The sequence below is a fragment of the Lissotriton helveticus genome, chromosome 9 (assembly GCF_964261635.1).
Source record: "Lissotriton helveticus chromosome 9, aLisHel1.1, whole genome shotgun sequence".
NCBI classification, from domain to species: Eukaryota; Metazoa; Chordata; class Amphibia; order Caudata; family Salamandridae; genus Lissotriton; species Lissotriton helveticus.
The window spans coordinates 776,484,697-776,502,869 of record NC_136070.1 but is presented as its reverse complement, the minus strand read 5'-3'; the positions used below and the strand labels follow the sequence as shown (position 1 = coordinate 776,502,869).

The 18,173-nt window shown below is 44.1% G+C and overlaps 1 protein-coding gene across 3 annotated transcripts in view; it reads left to right on the top strand.

The window, feature by feature from the left end:
• EXOC3L2 (exocyst complex component 3 like 2) overlaps positions 1 to 18,173 on the top strand; it is a 547,377-nt gene that overhangs the window by 373,647 nt on the left and 155,557 nt on the right. For all 3 annotated transcript variants that reach the window (XM_078660900.1, XM_078660901.1, XM_078660902.1), the window contains exons 4-6: positions 1,124 to 1,238; positions 2,486 to 2,596; positions 17,494 to 17,594. In XM_078660900.1, coding sequence (XP_078517026.1) covers positions 1,124 to 1,238; positions 2,486 to 2,596; positions 17,494 to 17,594 — 327 coding nt within the window. The remainder of the gene's footprint in view (positions 1 to 1,123; positions 1,239 to 2,485; positions 2,597 to 17,493; positions 17,595 to 18,173) is intronic.

The window sequence follows — 18,173 nt, the reverse complement described above, 5'->3', positions numbered from 1 at the left end:
AGACGAATATCCGCTCCACTGTGCAAAGATCCCATTCCATTAACGAAACACCTGCAAACGAACCTTCCCTCCTATAACCCTACCAGTACCAGCTCCTATATGGGCAGGTTGCATATCTAGGATAGAATACCGCTATTACTCCAACAGAAGCAACTCAATATCCCATCCCGAGTGCTCTCAGTTACCAGATAAAGTCTGGAATATTTAATATTTTGAGAAACAAATTCAACAGGAAGTTTGACTTTCCAGAGATGACTTTATTTTGTGTAAAACTAATGATAATAACTTATTTTTATATTGTGCTTCTTACCTCATGTCGGCCATTAATATAGACAGTAGGCGGTGCTGCATTGTTCAACAGGATAGTAATTTTAAAACTTGTGACTATGATATGGTACTGGAATAAAGAAACTCGCGGTCACATACATAAGCATTTGTTTTGCTTACGTGGCCGGGAGATAATGGAGGAGCTTACTATCAGAAGCAGTGGAGACAATATCTTTAAATTAGTTCTAATGGCCCTGGATCAGCCTTAGGACAACCATAATAGTACATTGGAAAGGAAGTGAGAAACTTTAAGATTAAGTAGTGTCTTCGTAGGCAGGCCAATGCTTAATGTGTGCTGGTGGTTGCAGGTGGGGCGAATGTGCTATTTTTTTGGGACTAGCACATATTTTTTCTCATAAGACTTTCACTCACAGCTGGAAAAAGTAAAAGGAGAAAAAAGGAGAACAACGAAAAAACAGTGACAAAGGGAGAAAGCAAGAAAGAAATAGAACCTGCAAGAGTGAGGTAAAAGGCCAAGGAGTGTATGGTGGTGGTTGAAAGAGACAAGAGGTGGATTCAAGACAAAGACACCTTGGTTTTCGGAAGCCCTTGAGTTTGGCTCTGCCAGCAGCTGGCTTCAGAAAAAAATGTGGGCTCCTGCACTTATTATTTTATAAAGCCCCAATGCAGGGATTAAGGAGTCAGGATGTGCCTGCTGATGCTTCATTCTCATTTGCTGTGATTTCATTTTGCAGTACCAATGCACTAGAACATATTGCCAATTCTATGTTCACTGGTCTAATGGTTTTATGTTGGTGTATGTCCTTCCTGATTTATATTCTGTTCTGTTCCCCAGGGAAGTGCTTGGACGTCCTGAGATTGCGTCTTTGGCCAGTCTTCATCAGATGGGTCCTCTACTGGCCCCAGAGACCCGGATGGACTTGGAGGATAAGTGTGTCAGTGCAGTCCAGGTAAGGGCCTTCTTCTATGATCGGAGAGTGTATGTCCTGAACTGTTTCTATTATTTGTCATCAACCTTATACAACAGCATTAAACTACTCTCAAATTCTTGATGGAATTTAATGTATGTAATTTATGAATTTGCCTTAGAGCCTTTAGCGTAAATACCAGATTCTAAATCTAGTAATTCTCTGCTATAATTTATTAAGAGTAGGAAACAATTATTGGAGGGTGGATTGAAAAGAGTGTGGTGAAAGTGGGTGGCTGGACACCACCTTTTTAGAAGCAGATTTGTGGGAGTGAATGATAAATTGAGCAGGTGGTGCGGGTGGGTAGCAGGATACTAAGTATTTCTAAATGTTTGAGAGGGAGATAATGCTGAGGCTGGTGTGAGAGGGTGATAGGGTACTATGTGTTCCTTATAATGGGAGGTAGGGAGAGTGATGTCCAGAAACTGCAGGGGAAGTGTGGTCGATATACTGAGGCAGATGAGGCCATGTTATGTACAACTTCCCCTTGAATCGTTTTCTCCTGCATAGCTTTTGAAAGGCAGGGATAGATGATTTGAGCTGGCCATGCATAACATACAATTGGACCGAAGGGTTCTGAGTGATAGCAAGGGAAACTCTGATTTTGCTCCTGTTGTACATTTCATGTAACCCAGAACCCCTTGTTGAAAAACATTCCTGTTATTAACAGTTACCCAGCTATAATTGTATATATTCTATCCAGTATTGACTGCAGTAATGCAATGTTTATAAATGTACTTGTGATAGAGACATTACTACAAAGCTGAAATGCCTTGCTGCCAGAAAGTTGATAATTCACATCGTCAGATTGTCCTCTAAACACAAAGATTACAAATTGTTACAAACTCTAGCAATTACAAGAGGTATCTCCAAGTTGAGAATTGTGTAATCCCAGTACCATACGTGCATAAAATACTTAGTGTAAGAGAGCATAGGGGATTAGCTGCAGTAACTTTTGAAAGTAAAAAGTGTAACAGGTAGTTGATATAAAGTGAGTGACAAAGCAAATGGCTGTTTTATCTATTTGTACAGTAATTACTGGCCATAAACATGTATGTTTTAGCTAAACAAATGAAATGAAATGTTTCATGGACAAATTGTAGCAGTGATGCAAGCACCTCTTTATTTTAGACTATTCTTAATCAAAGTATTTCCTTTCATAGTGGGACAAACCCATGCAGTGTTCAATGATCCTTTGCAGTTCATCTATCTCTGCTTTTTTGCTCCAGGCAAAAGTCACTAGCTCTGTAACTAAAGATCTTCAAGCGGAGGAGGAGAAGTGGCAGCAAGAGACAAAACTTGAGGAATACTACAGCAGCCTTTCTCACAAAGTGATCTCGGTGAGTGAAATGCAGAAGAACACCACTGATCAAAGAACGTCAGGAGTCCTGGAATATTACTAACACAATGAATAAACAAAAGATAAGCCTTGAAATCAGGTTTATGTTATTACTGCAAAATAACTTGACACATTTCCCTGCAAATTCTTTCTGACAAATTTATTGATACCATGGTGTGGATTGATTATTCAAATCATGACGGTAAAATAAGAATTCAAATAAAAAAACACGAAAAATAGAATTACCTTAATAGACTTCTTATACATTGACAACCAACGTCATAGTAAAAGTGAATGCGTTTGGGCTTAAGGGACCCACATAGAATCGCACGTTCTTACTAGGTAGCTGCAACACATAGAAAATGAAGAAATGAAAAAAATGAACAGATTGTAATCACTCAGTGACAAAGCCACTAAATAAAAACTGTGGGATCCAATGAGGAAGAAATAAAAATAATACATTTTGTAAAACAATGGCGGCATCTCAAAAAGTAGTAGATGGAAAACAGATAAACCACAAGCAAAATGTGAAGTTATAAAAGTTTTAAAAAAACACAGCTAAAAGGAAAATCTTTTTTATTCTGTTAAGGTTTTTGCAAATAAGTTTTTCGTCTTTTAAATTCACTTTTAGGATTGAGTGGTATTTTTTAGAAGTGCTTCGGGTTTCTAACACCTTTGCCTTTACCCTCAATATTCGTATTTTTTCACAACTGAAAACGAACTATAAAGCAAAAGCTTTTTGGGCAAGGCAGAACAAGCTTTCAAGGGACTTTATAATAACATTTCTCTATCTTAAAGTGCCTGCACATACCATTGCATTATTTTCCCTATGGTTCTTTGTTATTGAATTAAGAATCTGCAGTGCAATATGCACATTTAACCCCTCCCAAAATGCATTCTTCACCAGCATTACTTGTCGTCATGAATCTTAAAATAAACACGCCTTGGCAAGGCCCACATGTCTGGCTTTAGCATGTAAGACATGTAAACACAGGCATTCATAAATGCTGTTTAGTGCATTAAAGCCAGACCTATTGGCTGTGCTAAGGGTTGGCAAAAAGTAGCAACAAGCACTTGCAATGCAATAGGTCTCGCATTCACACAAGTTTGAGCTATTGGCATTGTAAATTTGTAAATATTTATGTTTTGGGTTTTAAAACATAAATAAAATGCATTGTCACTTACAAAACTAATATCTTAAACTCTCGCAAATGCGAGACCTATTGCATTGCAATAAAGGGCCTTCTCGACCGCTTGTTAGATTGTGAATATCAGAGGAAGAGACCAGCCTGCGACGTCTTCAAAGTAGTGATAAATAGTGCAGTGAAGAAGATGTATAAGTGTTGCAAATTAGACAGACACAAAGTGTGAAGTGAGAGTTATATATGATCCGAGCTATAAACACTAACAAAGCACTCCAACACCTTTCGCTCTGTGATTACACTGTCACGGCTCAGTAGGAGGAGCGGGGGGGCTATTTCCTGCCCTCTCCATGATTTGAGTGTGCAGTGTGGCATTGCGTAATGTCATTGTTTTCTTTGGCCTAATAAAACACACTCCAGCTGTAGTAGGGCCCTGGCTTCACCTCCTGTGCAGGGCTGTGCAATATGGCAGGCATGGAGGGAGGGAGAAATGGTCTCGGGCTCCAGCTCTCGCCTCATACAGGCCCCTGCTATTACTAGTGAGTGATAGGCACTGAGGTGGTGGTATTGGTTTTAGTGGTGGTGGTATTGGTGGTAGTCGTATTGGTGGTAGTGCTGGTGGTGGCATTGGTGGTATTGGTGGTGGTGGTATTGGTGGTGCTTGTATTTGTGGTGGTGGCATTTGTGGTGGTATTGGTGGTGATAGCATTGGTGGTGGTGGTGATGATGGTGCTGGTGATGGTATTGTTGGTGGTATTAGTGGTCATGGTGGTGTAATTGGTGGAGGTGGTGGTATTGGTGACAATGGTGGTGGTGGTATTGGTGGTGGTGGCTTTGGCGGTGGTATTGGTGGTGGTGGTGGTGGAGGTATTGGTGGCAGTATTGGTGGTGGTTGTGGTGGTATTGGTGGTGGTTGTGGTGGTATTGGTGGTGGTTGTGGTGGTATTGGTGGTGGTGTTATTGTCAAGTCAAGTCATGTCAAGTCAAAAAGGCTTTATTTCGACAAAAGATTATCATAAAAGCTTCACATAGAATTCATAAGTACAATAAAAGAAGCCGGAGATAAAACAGATTATAAAAAAGAATCTACACATATACAATTATTTTCACGTCATGGGTTGATTAAGAAAGAATTAAACAATTGATTTAAGCCTTTTGGCTCGGATTACCCAAGCCCAAGATAAAAATTTGGCGAGAGCACAAGCATAGGTAATACGGCTATCGGAAATTAATATACGAATTGCATCTGCGTGGCACCTAGTGCCCAATTGGCGACATAAATGCTTAAGCCATATTTTCCTAGGTAAATTGTACTCTCCACATTCAAACATAAAATGTGCCAATGTCTCTGGTCTAGCTAAACATGCTGGGCAAAGCTCTACGGTTTGTGCAGGCAGTTTCCATCTTGAGGAGAAAGTATACAATGGCAAGGTCCCTGCTCTAAATTTAAAATAAAGAGCCCTATCAAAAGGTTTGCCAATAGCGTCCAGATAGAGTTCACGTTTTGGAGAGTCCTTAAATTTCAAGAACTCTTCAGTGAGTCTACCCATAGAAGCATTGGAGTTTCGTTGTGACATAATCTAGTTCCAATAAAGTTTCTTAAGGGTTGCCTTTGGAGGAGAAGATCTATTAGCCCACGAATCTTTTAAGCCTAAGTTCAAAAGCAAGATTTTGATGTCACTCAGCCATTTGATTTTGTGCCACCCTGACAAGGACATGATTTCTGCGAGGCCTTGTGCATATTTACTCAGTTCGGGCACTCGCCACAATCGTGCCCATAGTAGGAGTGGACGTAATTTTGCTAGATCTTCAATAGGGCGACAGCCTAAATCAAACATTAATGGGACCGTAGGGGTACCCTGAGGAAGTGACATAATCGCCCTACAGAACTTTCTTTCGGACTTTGGCAAATCATTGGTAATGGATGAGCCCCAAAGCTCCGCCCCGTACAGAGCAGAACTAACCCCTTTAGCTGCATAAATGTCAAGAACAACAGCTATTGGTCTAATTACACAGGAGCGTTGCTCTTTCAAAATAGCTCCTGTTGTCCTTTTGTGGGATAATAACATTTTATCCAAGTGTGGGGTCCATTGCATTTTATGAGATAGACGTATGCCAAGGTAATCAAATACTTCTACTCTCTCCAACGGTTCAGCATTCAGGATTGGGGGCGTGCTAATTTTTTGGGGGGATTCAACACAAGATATTTAGTCTTGCCCGTGTTGATTACGAGGCCCTGTTTGGTGCAAAAAGATTGGAAATTATTCAAAAGCCTTTGAAGGCCTATCGGGGATTTCGATATTAAAAGCGTGTCATCCGCAAAGAGAAGGGTAGGTATACGTTCTCCAGCCAGGGATGGTTCATCTGAAGGATGTTCTAAAAGATGCTCAACCACCCCGTTGATGTAAAGAGAAAACAGGGTGGGAGCAAGGACACATCCCTGGCGGACCCCTCTCTCTACCGGGATACTGCTAGTTATCTCCCCTCCTGGACCCCACCTAATCTGGGCAAAGCTATTTTCATGCAGCCTAACCAGTAATATAAGTAAATAGTGTGGCAACCCCATATCGGCCAAGACTCTCCACAGGGACTCCCTCGGTACAAGGTCAAAGGCAGTCTTTAAATCGATAAATGCGAGATAAAGACTGCCTTTGCCTATAACCACAACCCTCCAATACACCATCATGAGCCTAAAGACTTGCTCAACTGTCCCAGTGCCCACTCTAAATCCTGCCTGGTAGTCAGAAAGGATTTTGTTTTCTTCTATCCAGTCCAATATTCTAACCAGTAGAACCTTGCCAACTACTTTTTGAGTAATATCCAGCAGACTAATTGGTCTGTAGTTGGACGGCTCCTCTCTGGCACCTTTTTTAAAAATGGGGACCACCTCCGCCCCTTTCCATGACGAAGGGATCGGAGCACCCTTACAGATGGCAACAAGTAAGGAGTGAATGAATTTACCCCACTTTGGAATATCTGACCTCAGAAGATCGCCAGGAATACCATCCGGACCAGCGGCTTTTTGGGGCTTGATGGTACCTATAGCGTATTCCACCTCTTTGATTGTAAAGTCAAGTTTGTCAGGAACAATGCTCCAGTGTAACAAATTAGTTGCTGGAACCACAAACCTCCCTTCAGCCTCATTAGCAGCCTCAATAGGTGGCAAATCATCATGTCGGGAGTATAATTTTGAAAAGTGGTTAACCCACGATTGACTTGAAATGTTACACGAGATAAGATCAATGTCCGGCCTGTTTCTGGCTCTGATTGTATCCCAGAAACATTTTGGGTCTTTTTTGAGACTGGCTTCTTTAAGAGTAAACCAGTACTGTTCTTCCCATTCTTTTTTAGCGTGTGCCAGTGTAATCTTATGCTTTTTCCTGGCAGTCTGTATCAAAGATTGGGATTTACTTTTAACGGCCTCTATTAATAGAGACTTTGCCCGTCTGCATGCTGGAGTATACCAATCGTGCTTACCCCTAGGTTTAGACTGGGGCAAGTTCCTCCCTTCAGAACCCCTAGCCCAAAAGACTTCCCCTATAGACTTAACAACTGTTTCGAAGATAGGTGTTGCCCTTTCAGTTAACAAAGCTGGATTAATATTATCCAGTTCTATTTGTGAGGCCATAAGTAATTCGTCTATAGTGGAGATCTTAATAGTGTCCATAACAATTTTGTTCCACTTTAGACGTCTTCCACAAGAGGAAACAGTGATTGTATGTGGGCTTATAGATAAGGTTGCAGGTTCATTACTAAGCCAGGGGTTCGTTAGAGATAAAGAAAGTGAGTTATGGTCACTCTCAACAGTGGCTATCACCACCATATCAAGGACCAATCCCCAAAGTTTTAAGTCCAACAGAATATAATCAATCCTTGAGGAATGATCTATTCTGTTGAACGTGGTGTTATTGGTGGTGATGACATTGGTGGTGGTGGTATTGGTGGTGGTGGTATTGGTGGTGATGGTATTGTTGGTGGTGGAAGTGGTGGTGGAAGTGGTGGTGGTATTGGTGGTGGTGTTGGTGGTTGTGGTGGTGGAATTGGTTGTGGTGGTATTGGTGGGGGTATTAGTGGTGATGGTATTGTTGGTGGTGGTATTGGTATTGGCGGTGGTGGTATTGGTGGTGGTGGTATTGGTGGTGGTGGTATTGGTGGTGGTAGTATTGGCGGTCAGGGTGGTTGTATTGGCAGTGGTGGTGTTGGTGTTGGTATTGGTGGTGGGGAAGGTGGTGGTATTGATGGTGGTGGTGGTAATGGTGGTTGTATTGGTGGTGGTGGTATTGGTGGTGGAGGCATTGGTGGTGGTGGTATTGGTGGTAGTGGTGGTGGTGGTGGTATTGGTGGTGGTGGTGGTGGTGGTGGTGGAGGCATTGGTCGTGGTGAAGGTGAAGGAGGTGGTGAAGGTGGTGGCCTTGGTGGTGGTATTGGTGGTGGTGGTATTGGTGGTGATGACATTGGTGGTGGTGGTGATGGTATTGTTGGTGGTATTGGTGGTCGTAGTGGTGAAATTGGTTGTAATGGAGGTGGTGATATTGGTAGTGGTGGTGGTATTGGTGGCATTGGTGATGGTATTGGTGGTGGTGGTGTTGGTGGTGGTGTTGGTGGTGGTATTGGTGGTGGTATTGGTGGTGGTGGCATTGGTGGAGGTGGTGGGATGGATGGATTGTCTCAGCTGCAGCTCTGGCCTCATAGAGTGCCTTTGCTATTACTAGTGAGTGAGAGGCGCTGAGGTGGTGGTATTGGTTTTGGTGGTGGTGGTATTGGTATTGGTGGTAGTCATATTGGTGGTAGTGCTGGTGGTGGCATTGGTGGTATTGGGGGTGGTGGTATTGGTGGTGCTGGTATTGGTGGTGGTGGCATTGGTAGTGGTATTGGTGGTGGTGAAGGTGGTGGCATTGGTGGTGGTATTGGTGATGGTGGTAGTGGTGATGGTATTGTTGGTGGTATTGGTGGTCGTGGTGGCGAAATTGGTTGTGGTGGAGTTGGTGATATTGTTCATGGTGGTGGTGGTATTGTTGGCATTGGTAGTGGTGGTATTGGTGGTGGTGGTATTGGTGGTGGTGGCATTGGTGGTGGTGGCATTGGTGGTGGTCGTGGTGGTATTGGCGGTGGTGTTGGTGGTTGTGACGGTGTTGGTAGTTGTGGTGGTATTGTTGGTGGTGGTATTGGTGATGGCGTTATTGTTATTGGCGGTATTAGTGCAGGTGGTGGTATTGGTGGTGGTGGTATTGGTGGAGGTGATGCTATTGGTGGTGGTGGTGGTATTGGTGGTCAGGGTGGTGGTATTGGAGGTAGGGGTGTTGGTATTGGTGGTGGTGGCATTGGTGGTGGTGAAGGTATTGGTGGTGGTGAAGGTGGTGGCATTGATGGTGGTATTGGTGGTGGTGGCATTGGCAGTGGTGACATTGGTGGTGGTGGTGGTGGTATTGGTCGTGGTGGAGGTATTGGTGGTGGTGGTATTGGTGGTGATGGCATTGGTGGTGGTATTGGTGGTCATAGTGGTGAAATTGGTTGTGACAGAGGTGGTGATATTGGTGGCATTCGTGGTGATGGTATTGGTGGTGATATTGGTGGTGGTGGTGTTGGTGGTGGTATTGGTGGTGGTGGCATTGTTGGAGGTATTGGTGGTGATGGTATTGGTGGTGGCGGTATTGGTGGTGGTGGTATTGGTGGTGATGACATTGGTGGTGGTGGTGTTTGTATTAGTGGTGGTATTGGTGGTTGTGGTGTTGGGATTGGTTGTGGTGGTATTGGTGGTGGTGGTGGCATTAGTTGTGGTATTGTTTTTGGTGGTAGTATTGGTGGTTGTATTGGTGGTGGTATTGGTGGTGGTGGTATTGGTTGTGGTGGTGTTGGTGTTTGTACTGGCGGTGGTATTGGTGGTATTGGATTGGTGGTGGTGGTATTGGTGGTGTTGGTGTTGGTCGTATTGGTGGTGATGGTATTGGTGGGGGTGGTATTGGTGGTGGTGTTATTGGTGGTGGTGGTGGTATTGGTGGTGATGCTATTGATGGTGGTGTTGGTGGTGGTATTAGTGGTGGTGGTATTGGTGGTGGTATTAGTGGTTGTGGTGGTGGTATTGGTGGTCATGGTAGTGGTATTGGCGGTGGTGGTGGTATTGGTAGTAGTGGAGGCGCAAATAGTTCCAATGAAAAAAAATCTCAAAGCGCCCGTGGAGGACTTATCCAACTATCGGCCTATTTCGCTGCTTCCTCTTCTGAACAAGCTTCTAGAAAAGCATATCAACAAACATCTGTCTGAATTTGTCGACGCCTCGAACTGCCTTGATCCATCTCAGTTGGGATTTTGACCCAGACATAGCACAGAGTCGGCGTTGGTTGCAGTTACTGATAACATGAGAATGTCATTGGGCAAAGGTCAAGCAGTACTACAAATGCTGCTTGACTTATCTGCAGTCTTCAACATGATGTCCCATCAGACTCTGCTTAGGGGACTTAGGGAATTGGCCTTAAAGGGATTGCTCTAAAATGGATGTTGAGTTTCTTGTCAGACAGAGCTCAGACCATCAATTTGGCTCTTCTCATTCGGAGACCTCAAGACTGACTAAGGGAGTACCTCAGGGCTCTTGTTTAAGACCTACTTTATTCAACATGTATGTTACTCCTGTAGCGGGATTACTGAGGAATTTAGGATTTATCCCAATCTCCTATGCTGATTATACCCCACTCCACCTTTGATAAAAAACAATCCCAATGCTCAGTCCACCATTTTGGAGGGTTTGACAGCTATCGCTGACTGGATGAGGGATAACTTCCTCCAGCTTAATGCGGGGAAATCTGAGATCATGTTCTTAGGAGATGCAGTGGTGAGGTGTTCCCCAAGATGGGGGCCAGAGGAACTGGGCTCCGTGCCAACTCCAAAACTAGTGGCTAAAAACCTGGGAGTCCGTCTGGATCATAAACTAACATTCAAAGAGCATGTCACAACTGCTGTTAGGGCATGCTTCCATGTATTAAGTCTTCTCCGAAGAATATTCCCGTTCTTAGCTCCAACTACTCGAAAACTCTGATCGAGGCACTAGTGCTAAGCCGCCTGGACTACTGCAATGCCCTGCTGATCTCAGCTAATGAAGTTACCTTAAAGAGATTGCAAGTAATCCAGACTACTGCGGCTTGTCTGGTTTCCAACACTCCCCCCGAACGGCCTCTCTCCCCCTCTTGCGACATCTACATTGGCTTCCAGTGAAGAAGCAGATCAGATTTAAAACCTGTTGTATGGTCTACAAAGCTTTAAATGGACCCGATCCCAGCTATCTATCAGATAAAATCACCACATATGTACCCCCAGGTTGCTTAGATCTGGGTCTGAATCTCTACTTCTCATCCCGCGTTATAAAAAATCCTGTTTGGGTGGTAAAGCTTTCTCCTATCTAGCCCCTTACTATTGGAACCAACTCCCTATCCATTTGTGCCATTACCAGACTATCTGAAGTTTAGAATTCTGCTCAAAACCTCACTGTTCTGATTGTGTGTGTTCTTGGTTGGCTGAAGCAATCTATAGGTCACTCAGACAGAAAAGACTGAGGTGATCGAGTTTGGGAAGGGAATGCCACTGTGGAACAACTTTTGGTGGCCGCCGGAGGCGGGTGAATGCCCCCGCCCCGTCGAAGTTCAGGAATCTGGGAGTCATTTTCGACAACTAGCTTTATATGTCAGCACAGGTTAACAGTCTAACGTTGCTAAGTTTCTTTCTGTTAAAGACTCTGCGTAGGATTTTTGCCTTCATCCCTCTCAATCTACAGAAGACGGTAATGGCTGCCCTCCCTCTGACCAAACTGGATTACTGTAAAGCGCTATTTCTGGGTTCTGATAAAACCCAGATAAAGAAATTGCAATTGTTACAGAATGCCGCAGCGCGATTGCTTTTAAACCTTCCAAAGGGCCATCCTACATCACAGGCTATAAGAGCATTACACTGGCTCTCTATTCAGCAGAGAATAGAATTCAAGTCACTCTGTCTGGTGCACAAGGCCCGGTATGGGGGTGGCTCAGACTATAGCCAGGAAATGTTCTGGCTCAACACCCCTGCGCAAAACCTTCGATCTATTAATCTTGGCCTGATATGCATTCCCAAGTTTCAAAGAGCCAGATGGGTGGAAGGTCCTTGTCATACTGTGCAGCAAGGCTGTGGAACAAACTGTCAGTGGCACTGAGATTGCAACTCAATCTATTGCTTTTCAGGAGAGCCCTGAAAACGTGGCTGTTCACACCCGAGTAGATCCAGCGTATCCTAGGCACTACACACACACACTATAGCGCCAAGACGCCTCGGCATTCGAGTGCTTAATAAGACACATATCATCATATCATCATATAGTGCGGAGATACCCCTTTGGGGTGATTTGGGCGCTTTATAAATTAAATTCAAATTCAAATTGGTGGTGGTGGTATTGATGGTGGTAGTATTGGTGGTGGTGACATTGGTGGTGGTGGTGGTGGTATTTGTGGCGGTGTTGGTGGTGGTGGTATTGGTGGTGATGGCATTGGTGGTGGTGGTGGCATTGCTGGTGTTGGTGGTATTGGTGGTGATGGTATTGATGGAGATATTGGTGGCAAGGTGGTGGTATTGGTGTTGGTGGTGGGTTTGGTGGTGATGGTGGTATTGGTGGTGGTGATATTTGTGGTGGTGGTGGCATTGGTGGTGGTATTGGGTTGTGGTGACAGTATTGGTGGTGGTGGTGGTAGTGGAGGTGGGGATGGTATGGGGTAGTAGAGGTGGTGGTGGTGGTGTTGGTGTTAATAAAACAGGCTTTTGAAAACAACTGGTCAGGTGGCTTTAGTGCAGATGACATGTAACACAGATGTGCTGTCAGCTTCGGCCCATTAGCACATGATTATGTGCTACCTGGAATTCACATGACTTAATTTGCTAATCATTTCTAAATCCATTTTACTTGGGGGTTGAAACAGACACAAGATAATGCTGGGTTAAAGTGATTGAAAGCGGCGCCGTGTTATGGGTGTGGCTGTGGTGCTTAAAAAAACACAAGCTGGTTCAGCTGAAGCAGTGCATGTCAGGCCTGCAGTAAGAGAAGCTCAATAAAGTAAATAGTGCTTACAGACTAAATAACAGGTCCCATGTAACAACCGAAGTAAAGGGGCCAGTCACCATGGGAGGTTACAAATGAAGACAAGGCCATACTAAGGAGGGGCTAACAAGCCTATTAACAAATCCGAAGGCAGCATTCACGAAAGACAATGACACAAGCCAATTTAAAAAATATGGGCAGAACGTTGGCGTGGCTTCTCTCCCATATTCAACTACAGCAGTCTTGCAGACCTAAAAAGGCCAGGCTGTGCGCATTCTACCTTTCGCAGATTTACTCAAGGTTTATGAGAATCACTTTTATATACTGCTTACTCTTTTAGGCACATCTAAACAATTATGAGGATATATACCTGAGGAAAACGTATCGAGCCAGGAAGACTGCAGACTATTACTCTCCCAAATATGTTGTAAAATTGCAGAAATAATCACTATTTGGGAAATTATTGGCCAGTAATATTAACTTCTTTCTAAATGTAAGCATATGATTTTTTTTCACTTTGTAGCGACATTGAATTCTTCAGTAATGTTATAGCTCTATTATTTAACTATCTCCACTTCGTAGGTTCTCTTGCATGTTATAAAATCTTGTTTACATTTCGTTGCTAGTTGTAGTTGTGGGTTTAATACCTCTGATTCAAAATGCTACTTCTGCCGCACACTTTCCATCTACTTCTGTTACTAAAACTGCAGTGCCTTAAATTACAGCACTTCAGTAGTTGATAAAACAATCCACACACCTCTTACTAGTTCTTCACGGCTTAAACAGTCTTGGTTCTTTTTACCCACGTTTTTTTCTTTACATGCCATTTTTCTGTAAAATGCATGCATTTCTCTTGTACATGTTCTTAGAAAAGACTTCATTCTCCTGTGCTTTCCTTACCTTTCACATTGAATGCATTTGCCTGATTGGTGGACGTCCATGCTGATTTGTAACAAACACAGACATGGTCCATATCATGGTACTGGTGCATAACCTTTTTAAATTAATATACAGCTTGTTTATGCTGATTTCTTGTACATTCCCTTCAAAATGGCAAGTCAAACTCTTAAGGTTTCCATAGTCATGGTGGGAGAAGCACTGACACAGGGCGAGAATGTGTATACTTTATGACAAAAAATGAAGAGCCATAATACAAAATAAATATGTATTGTTTTGTGTACTTGTATGCATATCTGCATACAAGGATTTGAGAGAACAAATATTTTAAATGTCCACTATTTCACATATAGCAGGCTATGCTTTTGATGAAAAGGAATACATACTGAAGGAGGTCTCGATCACTGCCCTCAGCAAGCCTTGTCAAAGCCAATAGGTCTCGCCTATGCGAAAGCTATTGGCTTTGGCAATGTGTTTTAGCCATGTTGTGCACCAGAGTGGCTGCTGTTCAGCATTGCTAAAAGTGGTGTGGAGTGGGGCGGGATGGGGTAGATTGGATGGGGGTAGATTGGCGTATAGTGGAGTGGGGGTAGAGTGGGGTAGAATGGAGTAGGGTGGATTGGAGTAGATGGGAGTGGAGAGATGAGTAGATTAGCGTGGTAGATTGGAGTTGTGTAGATTGAATTGGGGTAGATTGGGGTGGAGTGGGGTAGATTGAAGTGGGATATATTGTGGTAGATTGAAGTGGAGTGGGGTAGATTGAGGAAGAGTAGACTGGGATGAATTTGGGTAGATTAGAGTGGAGTGGGGTAGACTGTAGTGTTGTGGGGTAGATTGGAGTGGGGAATGTTGAGTGAATTATAGTAGGGTAGAATGTAATGGAGTGGGGTTGATTAGAGTGGTGTAGGGTAGATGGGGTGGGGTAGATTGCATTGGGGTAGACTGGGGCAGAGTGGGGTAGACTGGAGCAGAGTAGAGTAGATTAGCATAGATTGGAGTGGCTTAGATTGGAGTAGATTAGAGTGGGCTAGATTGGAGTGGGTGGATTCAATGGGGTAGATTAGAGTAAGGTAGTTTGGGGCGTAGTGGAGTAGGATAGATTGGAGTGGGGTGGAGTGGGTAAGATTGAATTGGAGAGGGGTATATTGGAGTGGTAGTATGGAGTGAAGTGTAGTAGGGTAGATTGGGTAGAGTAGGATGGAGTGTGGTAGATTGGGGTAGAGTGGGTTAGATTGGGTTGATTGAAGTGGGTAGAGTGGGGTGGGTAGAGTGAAGTGGGGTCGAGTGAAGTTGGATGGATTGGAGTGGAGTTGAGTTTGGAGTGAAGTGGAGTAGATTGTGTTGTTTAGAGTAGGGTAGATTGGAATGGAGTGGGGTAAATTGGAGTCGAGAAAAATGAAGAGGAATGATTTGGAGTGGGGTATATTGCAGTGGAGTGGGGTGAAGTGGGGTATGTTGGAGTGGAGTAGATAGGGGTATATTGGAGTGAGGTATATTGGGGTGAGATAGATTGGGGAGGGGTAGATTTTAGTAGGGAAGATTGGAGTGGATGGGGTGGGGTGCATTGGGTTGGAGTGGAGTGGGGTAGATTTGAGTGCAGTGTGGCAGATTGGGGTGAAGTGGAGCGGGGTGGGTAGATTTGAGTAGAGTGGAGTGCAGTGTGGGAGAGTGAAGTGGGGTAGATTGGAGTGGAGTAGATAGGATGGATTGGACTTTGACTGATTGAAGTGGGGCAGATTGCGGCAGACTGGAGTGAGTTAGATTGTTGTAGATTTGAGTGAGGTTGTGTAGATTGTGGTGGAGTGGGGTACATTAGAGTGCAGGGGAGTTGAATATATTGCACTGCAGTTTGGAGTGGAGTGGGGTAAATGGGAATGAGGTAAATTGGACTGGGGAGATTGAAGTGGTGTTGGGTGAATTGGAGTGGAGTTGGATAGATTGAAGTGGAGTGGGTTGGCTTGGGGTACGTTAGAGTGGGGTGAATTAGGGTAGATTGGAGGGCGATAAATTGGGGTAGGCTAGATTATAGTAGGGTAGATTTGAGTGGGGTGGAGTGTTGTAGATTGGAGTGGGGTGGGGTAGATTTGAGTGCAGTGTGGTACATTGGATTGAAGTGGAGTGGGGTGGATTTGGGTAGAGTGGGGTGGATTAGAGTGGAGTAGACAGGGTGGATTGGACTGTGACTGATTGAAGTGGGGCAGATTGCGGCAGACTGGAGTGAGGTAGATTGTTGTAGATTGGATTGGGGTAGATTGTGGTGGAGTGGGGTAGATTAGAGTGGATGGGAGTTTAATATATTGCACTGGAGTTTGGAGTGGAGTAGGGTAAATTGGAATGGAGTAAATTGGACAGGGGTAGATTGGAGTGGAGTTGGGTAGATTGAAGTGAAGTGGGTTGGATTGGGTTACGTTAGAGTGGGGGGAATTAGGGTAGATAGGAGGGGGATAAATTGGGGAAGGCTAGATTATAGTAGGGTAGATTTGAGTGGAGTGGAGTGTGGTAGATTGGAGTGGAGTGGATTGAGATGGAGTCGGTTAGATTGGAGTTGAGTGAGGTAGATTTGAGGGGAGTAGGGTAGATTGGAGTGAAGTGGAACAGGGTAGATTTGGGTAGCGTGGAGTGCAGTGCGGTAGAGTGGAGTGGGGTAGATAGGGCGTACTGGAGTTTGGTAGATTGAAGTGAAGTAGGGTAGCTTGCAGTAGATTGGAGTCTGGTAGATTGGAGTGAGGTAGATTGTGGTGGAGTGGAAAAACCAGCCTCTGGTAGATAGGAATGGAGTAGAGTGGAGTGGGGTAGATTGGAGTGGAGTGAGTTGGATAGGGGTACATTTGAGTGGGCGGATTAGTGTAAAGTGGCGTGTAGAGATGTAGACTTGGGTAGATTGGAGCAGTGTGGGCTAGATTTGAGTGGAGTGTGTCAGATTGGGTTGGAGTGGGGTAGATTTCAGTGTGGTAGATTGGAGTGGGGTAGATTTGAGCAGGGGTGGGGTTGATTGAGTTAGATTGAGTAGAGTGGAGTAGATTGAGTGGAGGTGGGTAGATTGGAGTGGAGTGGGTTGGATTGGGGTACATTGGAGTGGGGTCGATTGGGGTAGATTGGAGTAGGGTAGACTGGAGTAGATTGAGGCAGATTAGAGTGGGGTAGATAGGAGCGGGTGGGGTTCTCGACTGTGCCCATGAAAAGGAGGAGTCGATTTCTACTGAGGCTCCATCCTCTGCCACGGTGAGGCTTTAGACTGCTCTCTCGATGGCTTGCATAATGTGGGTTTCCTAGTCTAGCCATGAGCAGCAGGGAGAGGTGAAGTTTAAGGGAGCTATGTGTGGACTAGGAATGCCCCTTAAGAAGTTACAGCACCCTCAAGGACCCTTAAGCCCTCTCTTAAGCTGTGCACGTTACATATACGTAATGAGAATTAATCCAATGGTTGAAAGTTTAACACATTATTACGAAGGTCACAATTTCCCTAAATTACATTATCATTGATGTTTGTCGTTAAAAGATGGTATGGGTAAATACATTCACAAGAATCCCTTCATTAGCTCACCTCCTACTAACCGTTGGATATTGTTTGAAAGGTGGGTATTTTTTAGAAGTCATGAGAAGGTTAATAATGAAACCTGCTGATCTGACAAGGTAAATGCCTTTGTAGCAGAGCAGCTTGGCAACAATCGTTGGTAGTATCTTGGTAGTATCTAGTAGTAGGCTCAGGATTTAAAAAAAGTGTACCGAAGATGCAACATGTCCCCATGAGCACTGGAGGAGGAAAAAAAAACATCTAATTGAAGTATCTTCCTTTCCCTACCTTGGCAGGCCCTCCGAGTTCATGTTGATCGAGCTCCCACGATCACCTCAGAATTTGGAGCTCGGATAGCTGATTGCTGCCTGAACATTTTGACTGACTTCTTAAAAAGGTAAGGTGTGTATGCTTGTGCCCTTAATTTGTAAGTTGTGTCTGGGACATGCGCAAAGAAAATATTATTTGCCTTCCACTTATTTCTTTGTGTGATAGTGGTAGCTCTTTCAGAGAATGGGATTTTTTAGAAATTCATATATATTCGATATTATCTTTTTGAGTTGGGAAAGTTAAAATCCTTTGGTGATGATCTTCGTTCATTTAGTGCCCACAGTTTTGTTGTTGCATCTCAGGAGGTGTTTGTTTGTTATTTGTATTGTTTTTAATACCACCTTAAGGCCGTCTCAGACTGCTAAGTGGTGCCGCGAGGAATAGAAAAAGAGGAGCCAGAAGTGACATCCTGATATTCTCCATGATGGTGAAACATGGTGTAGGATGGATCACCAGGATCAGAAACCAATTGCCACCAATCACTTGATTGTTAAAGATCCGCAAGTGTCTATGGGGGAGCAGACCCTGGGCCAAGGCTGCGGTAGCGCCCAAGGGGCATGGGTTGACCCGACTCACAGGTCCATGCTGGGGAGTACTGATTGGTCATAATCCTGGCCAGAGCAAATATATAAAAGGGCAATCTCTG